The sequence below is a fragment of the Lactuca virosa genome, chromosome 6, assembly GCF_052849685.1.
Source record: "Lactuca virosa cultivar CGN04683 chromosome 6, Lactuca_virosa_CGN04683_v6, whole genome shotgun sequence".
Lineage (NCBI taxonomy): Eukaryota > Viridiplantae > Streptophyta > Magnoliopsida > Asterales > Asteraceae > Lactuca > Lactuca virosa.
The window spans coordinates 219,606,450-219,619,891 of NC_136431.1; the positions used below are offsets into that span (position 1 = coordinate 219,606,450).

A 13,442-nucleotide genomic window follows, 5' to 3' on the forward strand; every position below is an offset into this window, starting at 1 on the left:
GTTTTCTCAATTCTGAGTCTTATCCGATTAAAGATTGGGAGTACCACCCAAATACTTTAATCTGAAAGTGAAAACCATAATTCTCAGAATTTCCAAGCATTTTCTATACCCCAATTCTTACAGTGGAGACATATTATACAAACACAAATAACACATGCCTAGTAAAAAAAGTGTGAATATGGAGAAGGGAAAGAAGGGCAATTTCGTTTTTTTCAGTTTCTTATTTCTCCATTTTTAGGACTGCAAAAAGCCAACACAACCCTGGTTCTTTCTTTCTTGATTATCTCCATTTTTTTCAATGTCGGTTTGTTGAGATTAAAAAAACGATTTAACAAGAAGCAAACGTTAAGGATTTCAATAGGATCTAGCTTACTAGAGAAGGTTTCAATAACTCTTATGCTTAAAGAGTATCAGACCATTAAATTTCTAACCAAAAAAGGGATATATACACTAAAGTCCCAATATTTTCAACGATTTGACAAGAAACTCCTAAACTTTATTTTTTTGACATAAAAGTCCTAATTGACGATTTGACAAGAAAGTCCTAAACTTTATTTTTTTTGACAAAAAAAAGTCCTAATTACCAGCTAACCGGAAAAAGGGTAAAAGTGTCAAAAACTACGGGTAATTTGGACTTTACTGTAAAAAAAAATAAAGTTTTCTCAATTCTGAGTCTTATCCGATTAAAGATTAGGAGTACTACCCAAATACTTTAATCTGAAAGTGAAAACCATAATTCTCAGAATTTCCAAGCATTTTCTATACCCCAATTCTTACAGTGGAGACATATTATACAAACACAAATAACACATGCCTAGTAAAAAAGGTGTGAATATGGAGAAGGGAAAGAAAGGCAATTTCGTTTTTCTCGGTTTCTTATTTCTCTATTTTTAGGACTGCAAAAAGCCAACACAACCCTGGTTCTTTCTTTCTTGATTATCTCCATTTTTTTTCAATGTCGGTTTGTTGAGATTAAAAAAACGATTTAACAAGAAGCAAACGTTAATGATTTCAATAGGATCTAGCTGACTAGAGAAGATTTCAATAACTCTTATGCTTAAAGAGTATCATACCATAAAATTTCTAACAAAAAAAAGATATATACACTAAAGTCCCAATATTTTCAACGATTTGACAAGAAACATCCTAAACTTTATTTTTTTGACATAAAAGTCTTAATTGACGATTTGACAAAAAAGTCCTAAACTTTATTTTTTTGAAAAAAAAGTCTTAATTACCGGCTAACCGGAAAAAAGGGTAAAAATGTCAAAAACTACGGGTAATTTGGATTTTACTGTCAAAAAAATAAAGTTTAAGACTTTTTTGTTAAATCGATGAAAATATTGAGACTTTAATGTATATATTTCTATAACTTAATCTAAATTACCACAAAATGACATGTGACATAATACAGAAGAGGATAACAAAATGACAATTATTTTTATTTATTAGAGAGGATATGTTAAACTAACACACAAATGTAATTAAAACAAAATTGGCATTTTTAGTGCTTTGAGGTAAATCAAGCCATGTAGTTGGTGACCGGCACAAAATGAGCCAAAAATATTTGTAAGCTTTAAATACACGTTATGTGTTTATACAATATGTGTTTAAAAATTGGCATTTTTAAACACACGTTATTACAGAACCAAGTGTTATAAGTAGAATTTATACACTCAAATTAACATACGTATTTACTTGGTTTAAAAAGTTCACTTTCTTTACCTTCTATCAAGCAGAAGATGGGTTTTGACCGTTGAAGCAGCATACTTGATCAAGAACTTCAAATTAACCTTAATGGTTTAGTCTTCAGTCTTAATGCATTCTTCCGATGTCTCAAATACAGGCAACTTGAACACATCAGCCTTAGTTTAACCGATCTACAAACAAAGAGGATACATGGTTAAACCAATAATCTTGCAACCATTTTGAGAGGTTTATACTTGATAAAGTTTCAAAAAGAACAAAGCGAAATCATCAACATGCGGAAGCAAGAATTACCAAACGGAAATTGGACAAGGAGGAGTAGCAATTTCTGTGATCCCTTCTAACATCAGCACCACAGACTTCATAGAAGGACGAAAAGCAGGCTCATCGTGGATACACCAAAGTCCGACTTTAACCAACCTTTCCAGTGTCGCCATATCCACTTCTTCATCACCGACAAGCAGATCCAATTGCCCTCTTTCAAAGCACTTGTAAGCCCAAGTAGAAAGAACTATCTCTTCCATATTGGATACTTGTACATCCAGGTTCTTTCTGCAACAAATGGTTTCCAACAACACGATCCCATAGCTGAAGATATCGACCTTCACTGATATCGGGGTGTTTTTCTGCCACTCTGGTGCCAAATACCTAAAAAACACATGAATGCATGGTGATATATATCAGTTTCAAGAAATAGTTGGATGGATGGCATGAATCTTAGATTTAGATATTTAGTAGTATACTATACCCTCTAGTCCCTCGAACCATGGTGAAAGTCTTGGTTTGATCTGGCATCAGAAGTTTGGCCAATCCAAAGTCGGAGATTTTAGCAGTCCAGAAATCATCCATGAGGATGTTTTGGGGCTTTATGTCGCAATGAATGATGGGTGTTTTGCATTCTTCATGAAGGTAGAGGATTCCTCTTGCCACATCTAACGCGATTTGCACCCTTTCAGACCAGTTTGGAAGCGTTTCTGACCTAAATAAGCGATCAGCAAGGGTTCCATTGCTCATGTATTCATAAACAAGAAGCCTCTCTTTACCTTCTGCACAATAACCGAGCAGACGGACTAGATTCCTGTGATGGGTTTTTCCGATCACTTGCATTTCAGCTCGGAATTCTTTTTCCCCTTCTTCCACCATCTTCTCAAGTCTTTTCACTGCTATCACTTTACTAGCCTTGTCGAAACTCCCTTTATAGACTCTTCCAAACGACCCTCTTCCCAACTCTTGTTTGAACCCATGAGTAGCCTTTTTAAGCTCCTTGTAACTATATGATTGCAGGATGAGGTCCTCAGCTAAGCCCAAACTTCTACTTTCCAATAATCTTCTGTACTTAAAAAGACGGAATTTGAATACGAAATATCCTGTAAAACTTAGCGAAATGCATGAATAGATGGAAAAAACAAGGCTTATAACAAGAACTAGAAGCCATGCCTTGTTGCTGCTTGAAGTCATCATCTCCTTATCCACTGAAGTAGCATTTAGGTTTACTCTGATTGTCTTGAAGAAACTCATATACGTAGTAGGCTCATCGTAAACTCTTTTAACGTACCTCAGTGGGAACTTGTGTCTTTCGCAGAAAGAGTTTTTGAAAAAAGCTGCATCACAATCGCAATCCTTCAAACATGAATCCCTACATTCCTCTTTGAAGTGAGTAATAGCCCGATAGTAAGGATAATCTTCACACAGTAATCCCTCTTCCGAAACCATATGATAATATGTATCGTTTTCTTTCCCGCTTTTGCACATTGCTTTTGTAAAATTCCTTTCGCAGCCCCTATGCTTGAAATCGAGCTCTACAAAATCAGAACCCGGCAAGCAAACACAATCGGGTTGATCATGATTCAAAGCGCAGTAGCAGTTCAATCCGCAGATGTTCTTCACACTACAAGGACAATCTGTCTTTTTCCATACTATGATGGGGGAGGAGTTACTATCATTGTAAAAATATAGCCGAAAGATTCCGTCATCACCAAGTGTCGCACGATATATAACAGGATAATTCAGTGTAGTATAGAAATACTTGATGGCGTCTGAATTACTGCCATTGATAAGCAGTAATCCGGTGTCATTTAAGTACAGGTAGTTCCTTGAAGTCTTGTGCTCAAAGGTACCTGAAGACCAGTAAGCACTTGCATAATCATCCTCTGTGTTTTTCGGATACATAACAAGATTACCATCGATCTGCATCTTGATACGGAAACGTCCACTAGAGTAATTGGTTTTAGAGACACTTGAAACCAATTGCTGCCCACCAAAGAGTCTCTGGCCTAGTAACATGGAATCAGTAGGATAGTCGAAACTCTGCCATACTACACCCATTTGATCATTGTACAATATAAAATTGCCGTTGTCATTCATCACAGCATATGAAACGTTGGATGCAATGATCTTATTAACGAGACCCTGTTTGGAGCTTAGAACCAATTCCCCTTGATGGGTAAGTTTGAGTGTGGTATTTGGTGATACAGGTGGATCATCTCGATAAGCAGTCCACACAACGGTGGTTTCTCCGGCGTTCACTAACCAGATTGCAACCACATAGCTACTGCCTTGTGGGTGAAATCCAAATGCAAACATTTTAGAATGGGAGTACCATGGATTGGTGGTAGATTGCGCATCAGCGACAAATGAAGCTCCCAATTCAATGGATCCTCCATCGAAATTGCAATTGGTCTGGACGAATTGGAGAATTAGAAAAGCAAGCAATAGTGAGGCCATATATGATCACAGGTTGTGGCGATGAGATACTGAAAATTAGTTTATGAGAAGCTTATGAATATACTCTAGTAATAAAGCAGAAAATGAAAAGCTTATGAATTGAATAAGCTCTCAACACAGGTTTAAAGAACTGATTTTGAATAGGTGAAAAGAAATGTGGTGCCAATTTTCACCATTTATTGAGTCTATACAGGCCATAGAATGGTCTCTCACTCTTTTTAATAAATCAAGTAAATTCAAATTTGCATGACTTCAGCTTTTGTGGTAGACTAGGTATTCACCGGAGAATAATGAGTCGTTCTAAAAGTCTCTGTCTTTATCTCTAATTCTTCCTTATGCCAAAAGACTGATTAATTGGCATCATATGTAAAAAGTGGACATCCAAGCGTGTTCAACACTGGATGGCTAAGGTTTAATTTCGTTTGTGTGGTGATTCAAACACCAACCCAATTACCCAGGTTTCAGGTTTGAAGAAATTGTTTGCCAGAAGAGACAATGGACTTGAGTCTCAAGGTGGAAACTTCTTGGGTAAAAAGTATGAAAAGCTATAATGTTAATTTATGCAAGATATTTTATATTTTTTTTAAGTGTATATAACACGCACTAGGAAATAACCTACGGAAATAAGCCAACCAAGATAAGAAAAACCATAATTTGGCATCGAAACTGTGACCGATAGCGACAGAAATAAATCCCTTGGAAACTAACTACGGATTTATGAGGGATTTCATTTTTTTTTTAATTAATTTATTCCAGTCTATACAAGTTGTAATTGTAATTGTATCAGAGTACAAGTTTTATATAAGTTTCCAACAAAATATTTATTGCATAAAAGAATGGAGACAACATGCTATATATGTTTCAAATAATAACTAAATTAAAGATAACAATTAATCAAAGCTAAATCAAAGGAGGAGTTGGTGACGGAGGTATCGGTATATCAGTAGTTCCTTCCAACATCAAGATAACATTTTTGATCGAAGGCCTTGCATCTGGTTCATTTTGAATGCACAACAATCCAACTTTCACCATCTTCTCCAACATCCAGACATCTACTTTGTCATCTTCAACCAACCTATTCCAATCTTTATTTACAAAACAATTGTAAACCCAAGAAGTAAGAACGTCTATCTCCATATCATTTCTGCAACACAAAATCTTCAAAAGCACAACCCCAAAGCTGTAGATATCCACCTTACTTCCCCTCTGATTTGACCTCAATAGCTTTGATAACCCAAAATCAGAGATCTTAGCAGTCCAAAACTCGTCAAAAAGAATATTATTAGGCGTTATATTGCAATGTATTATAGGAGCCTCACACTCTTCATGAAGATACAAGATTCCTCTCGCTACATCCAGCGTCACTCTCACACGTTCTTCCCAACCAGGTGGTGTTTCAGCGTTGAAGAGAAGATCTTCCAGTGAACCATTGATCATAAACTCGTACACAAGTAACTTTGTAGATCCCTGTATGCAGAAACCCAGTAAGCCAACCAAGTTCCGATGATGGGTTTGTGCAATAGCAGTTATTTCTTCTCGAAACCACCCTTCTCCTTCAAACAACCTTTCCAGTCTCTTCACAAAAACAGCCTTCTTGCCCTCGGAAATAAACCCTTTGTAAGAATTTCTTCCTATCATTTCTTTAAAACCATCTGTGGCTTTATGAAGATCGTCGTATGAGAATGCTCGTAGCCTAAATTGATCTCGAAGAACGTCTAAATCAGTATTTTCCGATATACTTTGGAAGCTATTATGAGCATGCACTCTATAGAAAAAGAAAGAAAAGAATGCCATCATAGTACACATAAAAGCTAGGCAGCCAAGTGTAATGGCTAGAATGTAAACAAGTTTTTTGGTTTCGGTTCTCAAGGGGTATTCAGAAGGATCATATGGGAAACTGGTTTTTATAAAGACTGTGGCTAATATGCTTTTATTACGCACTGCATAAATGATCGGAACCTTGAGCATTTTGCAACTAAAACCATTTGCATGCAGACTTGCCCAACAATTGCAATCATCCAAGCAAGATTGACGACAAGCTTCCTTGCTAAGATTCATTACAGAGTAAGAGTAGTGATCTCGCAACTTTATATTCTCCAATGAAGTAATATTATAAGAAAGTTTTAGCCCTTCCCATTTCCCGTTGCAGGCTTCTTCATCGGTAAAGTTCCTATAACAGCTGTAAAAGTTACCATTTCTTGTCTCGTTGAAAGCTAAGAAACCAGGAAAGCAATGGCAACTAAAATTGCCACCATTGCTAACACAGTAACTGTTAGAACCACATATACCTTTGGCCTCACATGGGTCATGTAATGCTTCCCATTCCTTCTTCATGATCATTCTAGTCGAGTTACTTATGAATCTGTGGGAATACAAAACAAAGTTACCATTCCATCTGAGAGTAGCACGAAAGATTACTATTTCATTTGATCTCTTCCTCGAACCTGAGCTCAGTATAACTGGATTTAATACCCTCTGTGTCACACCATCCTTCACCATATTCAAAGAGCCAGTATGGTTGAGATACATGGACACATAGCCACCGAGGTCGGAGGATGTAGTGGACCAGTATGAGTCATCATCGAGCCTGGAACCAGCATATAGAGGGTAAGCCACAAGGTTTCCATTATTTTGCATATTGAGAACGAAGTTTCCACTCATGTGATGGGAAGGGGATACACTAGAAACTAGCTGATCATATGTGGCTAGTTCTTGTCCTCCTAATACTGTATCACAAGGGTGTTCAAAGCTTTCCCATATAGCAGCACCAGAGTCATCATAGAGTAGGAAGTTACCCGAATCAAGCATGGAAGCAGAGGTTGCGGGAACCCTCTGATTTGTGATATTTTTATCTTCGCCATTAGTGTGGAGAAGCAACCAACCATTTGTAAGGAGCTTAATGGAACTGTTTGAGGAGACAAGTGGGTCATCACGGTTTGCAGTCCAAACAACTATGATTTCGGGTTTGGTTTTGAGCCATATTCCGACCCTAAAACCATTATCTTCCACGTAGAAACCAAATGCAAAAAGGCCTGAAGGCGAGAGCCATGCAGGGTTTGAGTATGGGTTCAATGAGGAACCTAAGGTGATATTATGGGAGGTGAATTGAGATCCTTGAGTTATTAAAAGAAAGAATAGTCTTAGGAAGATAAGTAAGATGAAGGCCATATTATAGAGGTGAAAGTGAGATGCTGCAGTTTATGCTGGAGAAGAATGAATCAGCCCAATAAAAAGGAATCAAAGTAAATGATCAAGCCTTTATATTTCTGCTATATATAGATAGAAAAGTTCTTTCTATACACTTGACTGTATATTGACTAGAGTGTAGGAATAATAAAACGATGTTGCAACCTTTGACTGATTTGAACCCTTTGACCCGTCAACCTAATAAACATTTCCTATCATATGGAATTGATCGAGGTCCATTCCAAACCAGAAAGTGTGTGGAAAAAAATGTGAGGTTGCTAAAATAGCCTCATGGATGTGGCCCCAAAGTACGAAAAATTCTTTGCAGTTATAGTAACGCTTGTAGATGCAATGTAATTAAAATCTTGTAGATATATACTAAAATTAAAATGTGGACCACATCCACATCAGCATAGAAATTAACTTGTGGAAACAAACGAGACTTTAGTTACTACAAAACAAAACAAGAGTAAAATGCCGATATGTTGAAAATAAACACTACAAGGATCTAACCTTTGCAGACGACACCTATCCAGTGTCGTCGGCAAAAGTCGATCTATAGAGACGACAGGTCGTCTGGACAGCGTTTTCAAACATTGACCATATGTCTTTGACCAGAAAAGCTATACAGACGACAAGTCGTCTGCATAGGCTCGGCGGGAAGGGGCAAAATATTGGCGGTATATCGAATTTCTATACCGACATGTCGTCGGGAGGAGGAATTAAAAAAATATTTTCGATTTATTTTAATTCTTTGTCGCAGAAAAGCAATACGATGCCGTTTTGGTCAGCCTATGTAGACGACATGTCGTCGGTATAGGGTGCTTAAAAAATTAATTTCGATTTATTTTTTATCCGTCTTGCAGAAATGGAATACGATGTCGTTTTGGTCACGCTATCCAGACGACATGTCGTCTGGAAAAGGTGAGACCGATCCGCGTGAAAACCATTTTTTATTTTATTTTATATTTTAATGACGTGAAGTGGAACGACGCCGTTTTCATTTACGTATAGAGACGACATGTCGTCTCTATAGGGTTTCGCTGTAACAAAGACGCTTTCAGTCTTCATTTTCCAGTCGGCTGCCCCTTCCATTTTCCTCTCAAGCTTCGGCGATCCCAGACAGTTTTCGGCGTTCCACTTCATCGGCCAGCTAAAAGGTAAGGTCTTGGTCCTTGATTTCTTCTTAATTAGTAAGAGCTTGAGTTTTTACTCCGATTTTGGGGGATTTGTTTCCGGTTTTGGAGCCCTAAAACATTGCCGCCGGCCGGACAAAAACGGTGACCACCACCATAGAAAACGATTTCTGGTGATATACCTATCTTCACCGCCGATTTTAAGGTTGGTTTTTGATTTTTTTCCCTGCTTAAGGAAACGTGAATGCTTCAGTTCTTTGTTTTTTCTTGTTCCTTCAATACACCATGATATATATACTTTCTTAGATTTTTTTGGTTAATTGCTTATATATATATATATATATATATATATATATATATATATATATATATATATATATATATATATATATATATATATATATATATATATATATGCATTTTGAGGAATGAAAGTGTGTTTTGGCATGAAAATGAAAATGAAGTTATATAGGCATGATTTGTTTATGCTCATTGTGGTATGATTGTATGAAATTGAATGTATGTTTGAAATTGGATGAAAATTGGAATTATATGTTTGATTTTGAAATTGGATGAAAATTGGAATTGTATGTTTGATTGTATGAAATTAGATGAAAATTGGAATTGTATGTTTAATTTTGTTTTTGTATGATGTTTGATTTTGTATTTAGATGTATACATTTGTATTGTATGTCTAAAATGAAATGAAAATTGGAATTGGATGTATTGTGTATATGTATGATTATGTGATATTTAGGTTTAATAGTTTGAGTGTATATAAGAAAGTGCATTTTGAGGTATGAAAGTGCTTAATATGGTTTCAACGTGCTTAATTTCGTTAGTGACTTAATGTTGGTCGTTACAACTTTAGCTTAATTAGGTTATTAATAACAACATACTTTTAGTAATTTAAAATTAATTATAAAATAAAGTTGAATTAATTTTAAAAAAATCAATAAAAAGAAAATATTAAATTAATTGTAAAATCAAATTAATATTAATTTTAAAATAAAATCAAATTAATTATAAAATCAAATTAAATTAGTTTTAAAATCAAATTAGTGACTTAATGTTGGTCATTACAACTCTATCCAATCTGTCTGATTTTTACTTCTCGAGTATATATTTTTTATATACTTGTGAATACTTTATCCGTTCTCGGGTATATATTTATTTATCTAGCCCAAATACAATCTAACTTTCGATAACTATATATATAATATAATTTTTAATAATGAAACAACAATGACGATCGATAAGAGTTGGATTAGAGAGAACCAAATGTCTTCAAAATACTTGGAAGGTCTTAAAATTTTTATGAAGATTGTTGAGAAACATGTCAATTCTAAAGGCAAAGTGTGCTGCCCGTGTAAAACGTGTGTGAATTCGTATCGACATGTTTTACCTACGGTTTATGCCCACTTACATGACATTGGGTTTCTCAAAACATATACTACGTGGATTCATCACGGTGAGAAACATGTCGGTTCTTCGGATTTAAGCTACAATCCGACTCCAAGAACAAACACGCCCACAAGTAATGAGATGTTTGATGTAATTGATGATGTTATGGCGGAACAAAATACAAATGAAGAAAATATAGACGAGGAGGGACGATGTATAGACCCGAAATTTGATGATTTGTTTGAGGAGCTCAATACCAAGTTATACCTTGAATGTAGCGATATGTATGCCTTAAACTTTTTTTCAAAGTTGTTGCATATTAAAGTGATCAATAGATGGACAAATAGTTCGTTTGACCAACTTGTAGAGTTACTAAGAGCTGCTTTCCCGAAGAGCAAGATTTCAGCTTGACACTATGAAGCTAAAAAGAAGTTGAGAAAGATAGGGTTAGGATATCAATCGATCCACGCTTGCAAAAATGATTGTGCTTTGTTTTGGAAGGAGAACAGTTCCATGCAGAATTGCCCGATTTGTAAAGAGAGTAGATGGGTGGACACAACTACAAAGGGGAAGAAAGTACCACAAAAAGTGTTGCGGTACTTTCCTTTGACTCCAAGACTTCGACGAATGTACAGCTCCAGATTCACAGCCAAAGATATGAGTTGGCATCATGGGCGGCTCAATCATTTTGGTGGCTCTAAGCGAGCCAAAATTTTCGGGCCCTTTGGCCTTTACTATACTCGAAAATCGAAAACAGATGAGATTAATATTTCGCAGAAATCAGAATTGGTAGAAGAATGCAAAGTCGTTTCAGTTTCATGAGTGCAGCGATCGTTGATTTATTTTTCTGCTTAATTTATTTTGTGGTTACCGGATTGAATTTTTTAATGGACTAAACCTTTGGACTTTGGAGAATATAGGTCTCCTTAGAATTGGGGGCCCTAAGCCCTACCTTAAAAAATCTCTACATAGAGTCGGACCTGGTTGGCATAATACTGGACGCTCAATAGATGATATGATGTATCATCCGGTTGATGGGAAGTCATGGCAAGATTTTGATCAAAGATATCCAGAGTTTGCTAAAGAACCTAGAAATGTTCGTCTAGGTTTGGCTGCTGATGGCTTCAATCCATTCGGCAACTTTAATAGTACTTATAGTACTTGGCCGATTATATTAACTACCTACAATACACCACCATGGATATGTATGAAAGAGTCTTCTTTCATGCTAACTTTGCTGATTCCTGGCCCTAAATCACCCTCAAAGGACATTGATGTTTTCTTGAGGCCTTTGGTGGATGAGTTGAAAATGTTGTGGGCCGAAGGAGTCCAAATGAGAGATGCATCAACCAATATCGTATTCAACATGCGTGCGATGTTGTTATGGACTATCAATGATTTTCCAGCGCGTGGAAGTTTGTCTGGATGGAGCGGTCAAGGTTATTTAGCATGCCCTACTTGTAACGCAGACACATCTTCCATTCATGTCACCAACAAGATGTCTTATGTTGGTCATAGATGATTCTTGCATATGAACCATTAGTGGGGGCAAATTTTATTCATGTCACCAAAGGCTTATTGGTAAACTCGTATATCTTACTGTTACTAGACCTTATATTTCCTATGATGTTCAGGTTCTTAGTCAATTTATGCACAAACCCATAAAATCTCATTTGAAAGTTGCTTTTATATTATTGAGGTATTTGAAAAGTAGTCTTGGAAAATGAGTTTAATAAACTAAGTCAATTGTTTTTGAGCTGAAAGGGTTTGTTGATGCAGATTGGGCTAAGTGCCTGACTACAAGAAAGTCTGTAATAGGTTATATGGTTTATTTTAATAATTCCTTGATATCTTGGAAGAGTAAGAAACAGTCTACTGTTTCTAGATCTTCTACTGAATCTGAGTATAGAGCTCTTGGCTCTGTTACATGTGAAATAATTTGGATTTTGAAAAGTCTTATTTGAGTTGGATATTAAAGGTTTTACTCCTGTTTCTGTTTTTTGTGATAATGAATCAACAATTAAGTTAGCTCTTAATCCTGTTTCCGTGAAAGGACAAAGCATTTTGAAATTGATCTCCATTTTGTTAGAGAAAAAAATTCTAATGGATTATTAAAACTAGTTAAAATAAATTCTTATGGTCAAAATGATGACATTCTTACTAAATCTTTAAATGTTAAATAACATGGTTTTTTGTCAAATAAAATGGGTCTTATTGATGTTTTCGGAAAAGAAAAATAATAAATATTTCGATTGAGGAGGATGTTGAAAATAATAAATATTTTACAATCTCATGTTTATTATTTTTCTTTTACGAGTTAATTGTAATACAATTGTGAAAGAAGGGGTAATTGTGTTCAATATAGATTGTGTTGGTTTTTGGAAGTAAATATGCAGGTTAAAGCACGCGGGTTTTGTCCACGGGTCGAATCTTGTTCGGATCCGATTCATATCCATGAACCGAGGTATAAAGTAAGAGAGAGAGTGGAGGATTGATCATTCAGTCATTTTTCAGATCAAACGTATTAGGGTTTTCTCTCTTTATCTCTCTCATTTTCTCACCTGTAACGTTAGGGTTTGTACGCAGTTCTTGTTTACATAACTTTCAGATGTGTTTCTATGATAGTGATAGAATAGGTTGAGTGATTCATCTAGAGAGTAGATTAGGGTTTTTGTAGTGAGTTTTATGTTGTAAGTATCTTGAAAACCTTCTGTTTCTTAATCATCAAATTGTAACACCGGGTTCATGATATGATTTTATTTAAGTTTTATTCTTATTTTTGCCACGAACTCGGCGAGTCTACGTCCCGACTCGCCGAGTAGCAGCAGGGTGGACACGGGATTTGAGCGGTGAACTCGGCGAGTCGATGCATGGACTCGGCGAGTCCACCCGTCTGAATGAAACTCTATTTCCAGACATTGCACCCGAATTTACCCATTCTAAAACACCCATTTCGTCCCATTTTCCTCCCAGAGAGCAGTAGAGAACAACCCTAGCTCCTTTAGTGTTCTTGAGAGATTTTGATCTTCCAAAGAAGGTTTTGGAGCTTAGAAGAAGAAGGAGGAAGTTGGAGTGTTCCAGAAGTGAAGGAAGAACCGGAATCTTCTCTGGGGAAGGCATCAAACCAGGTAATAAAACCCTCACTTTGCTCATTAGCTCTTAGGTTCGTTTTTGTCCCCAATGGTTGATCTTCAAGCCTTAAAACCCCCAGATTTCGTATGTATATGTGATAACCAGACCCTAGGAACTGAGACCCATGAGTTGGATCGGTTGCATGTCTCAAAA

The 13,442-nt window shown here is 36.2% G+C and overlaps 2 protein-coding genes across 2 annotated transcripts; both read right to left on the bottom strand.

Moving 5' to 3' along the window:
• Positions 1-1,542: 1,542 nt before the first annotated feature.
• LOC145122674 (G-type lectin S-receptor-like serine/threonine-protein kinase LECRK3) lies at positions 1,543-4,681 on the bottom strand. The gene is made up of 3 exons (XM_079058235.1): positions 2,456-4,681; positions 2,002-2,355; positions 1,543-1,880 (listed from the first exon to the last, which is right to left on the bottom strand). Coding segments are annotated over exons 1-3 (2,331 nt in total). The 5' UTR covers positions 4,432-4,681; the 3' UTR covers positions 1,543-1,879.
• Positions 4,682-5,331: 650 nt separating this feature from the next.
• LOC145121134 (G-type lectin S-receptor-like serine/threonine-protein kinase LECRK2) lies at positions 5,332-7,599 on the bottom strand. The gene has a single exon (XM_079056919.1). It carries the CDS (start codon positions 7,597-7,599, stop codon positions 5,332-5,334), a length of 2,268 nt encoding a protein of 755 aa, XP_078913045.1.
• Between the last annotated feature and the right edge of the window lie 5,843 nt (positions 7,600-13,442).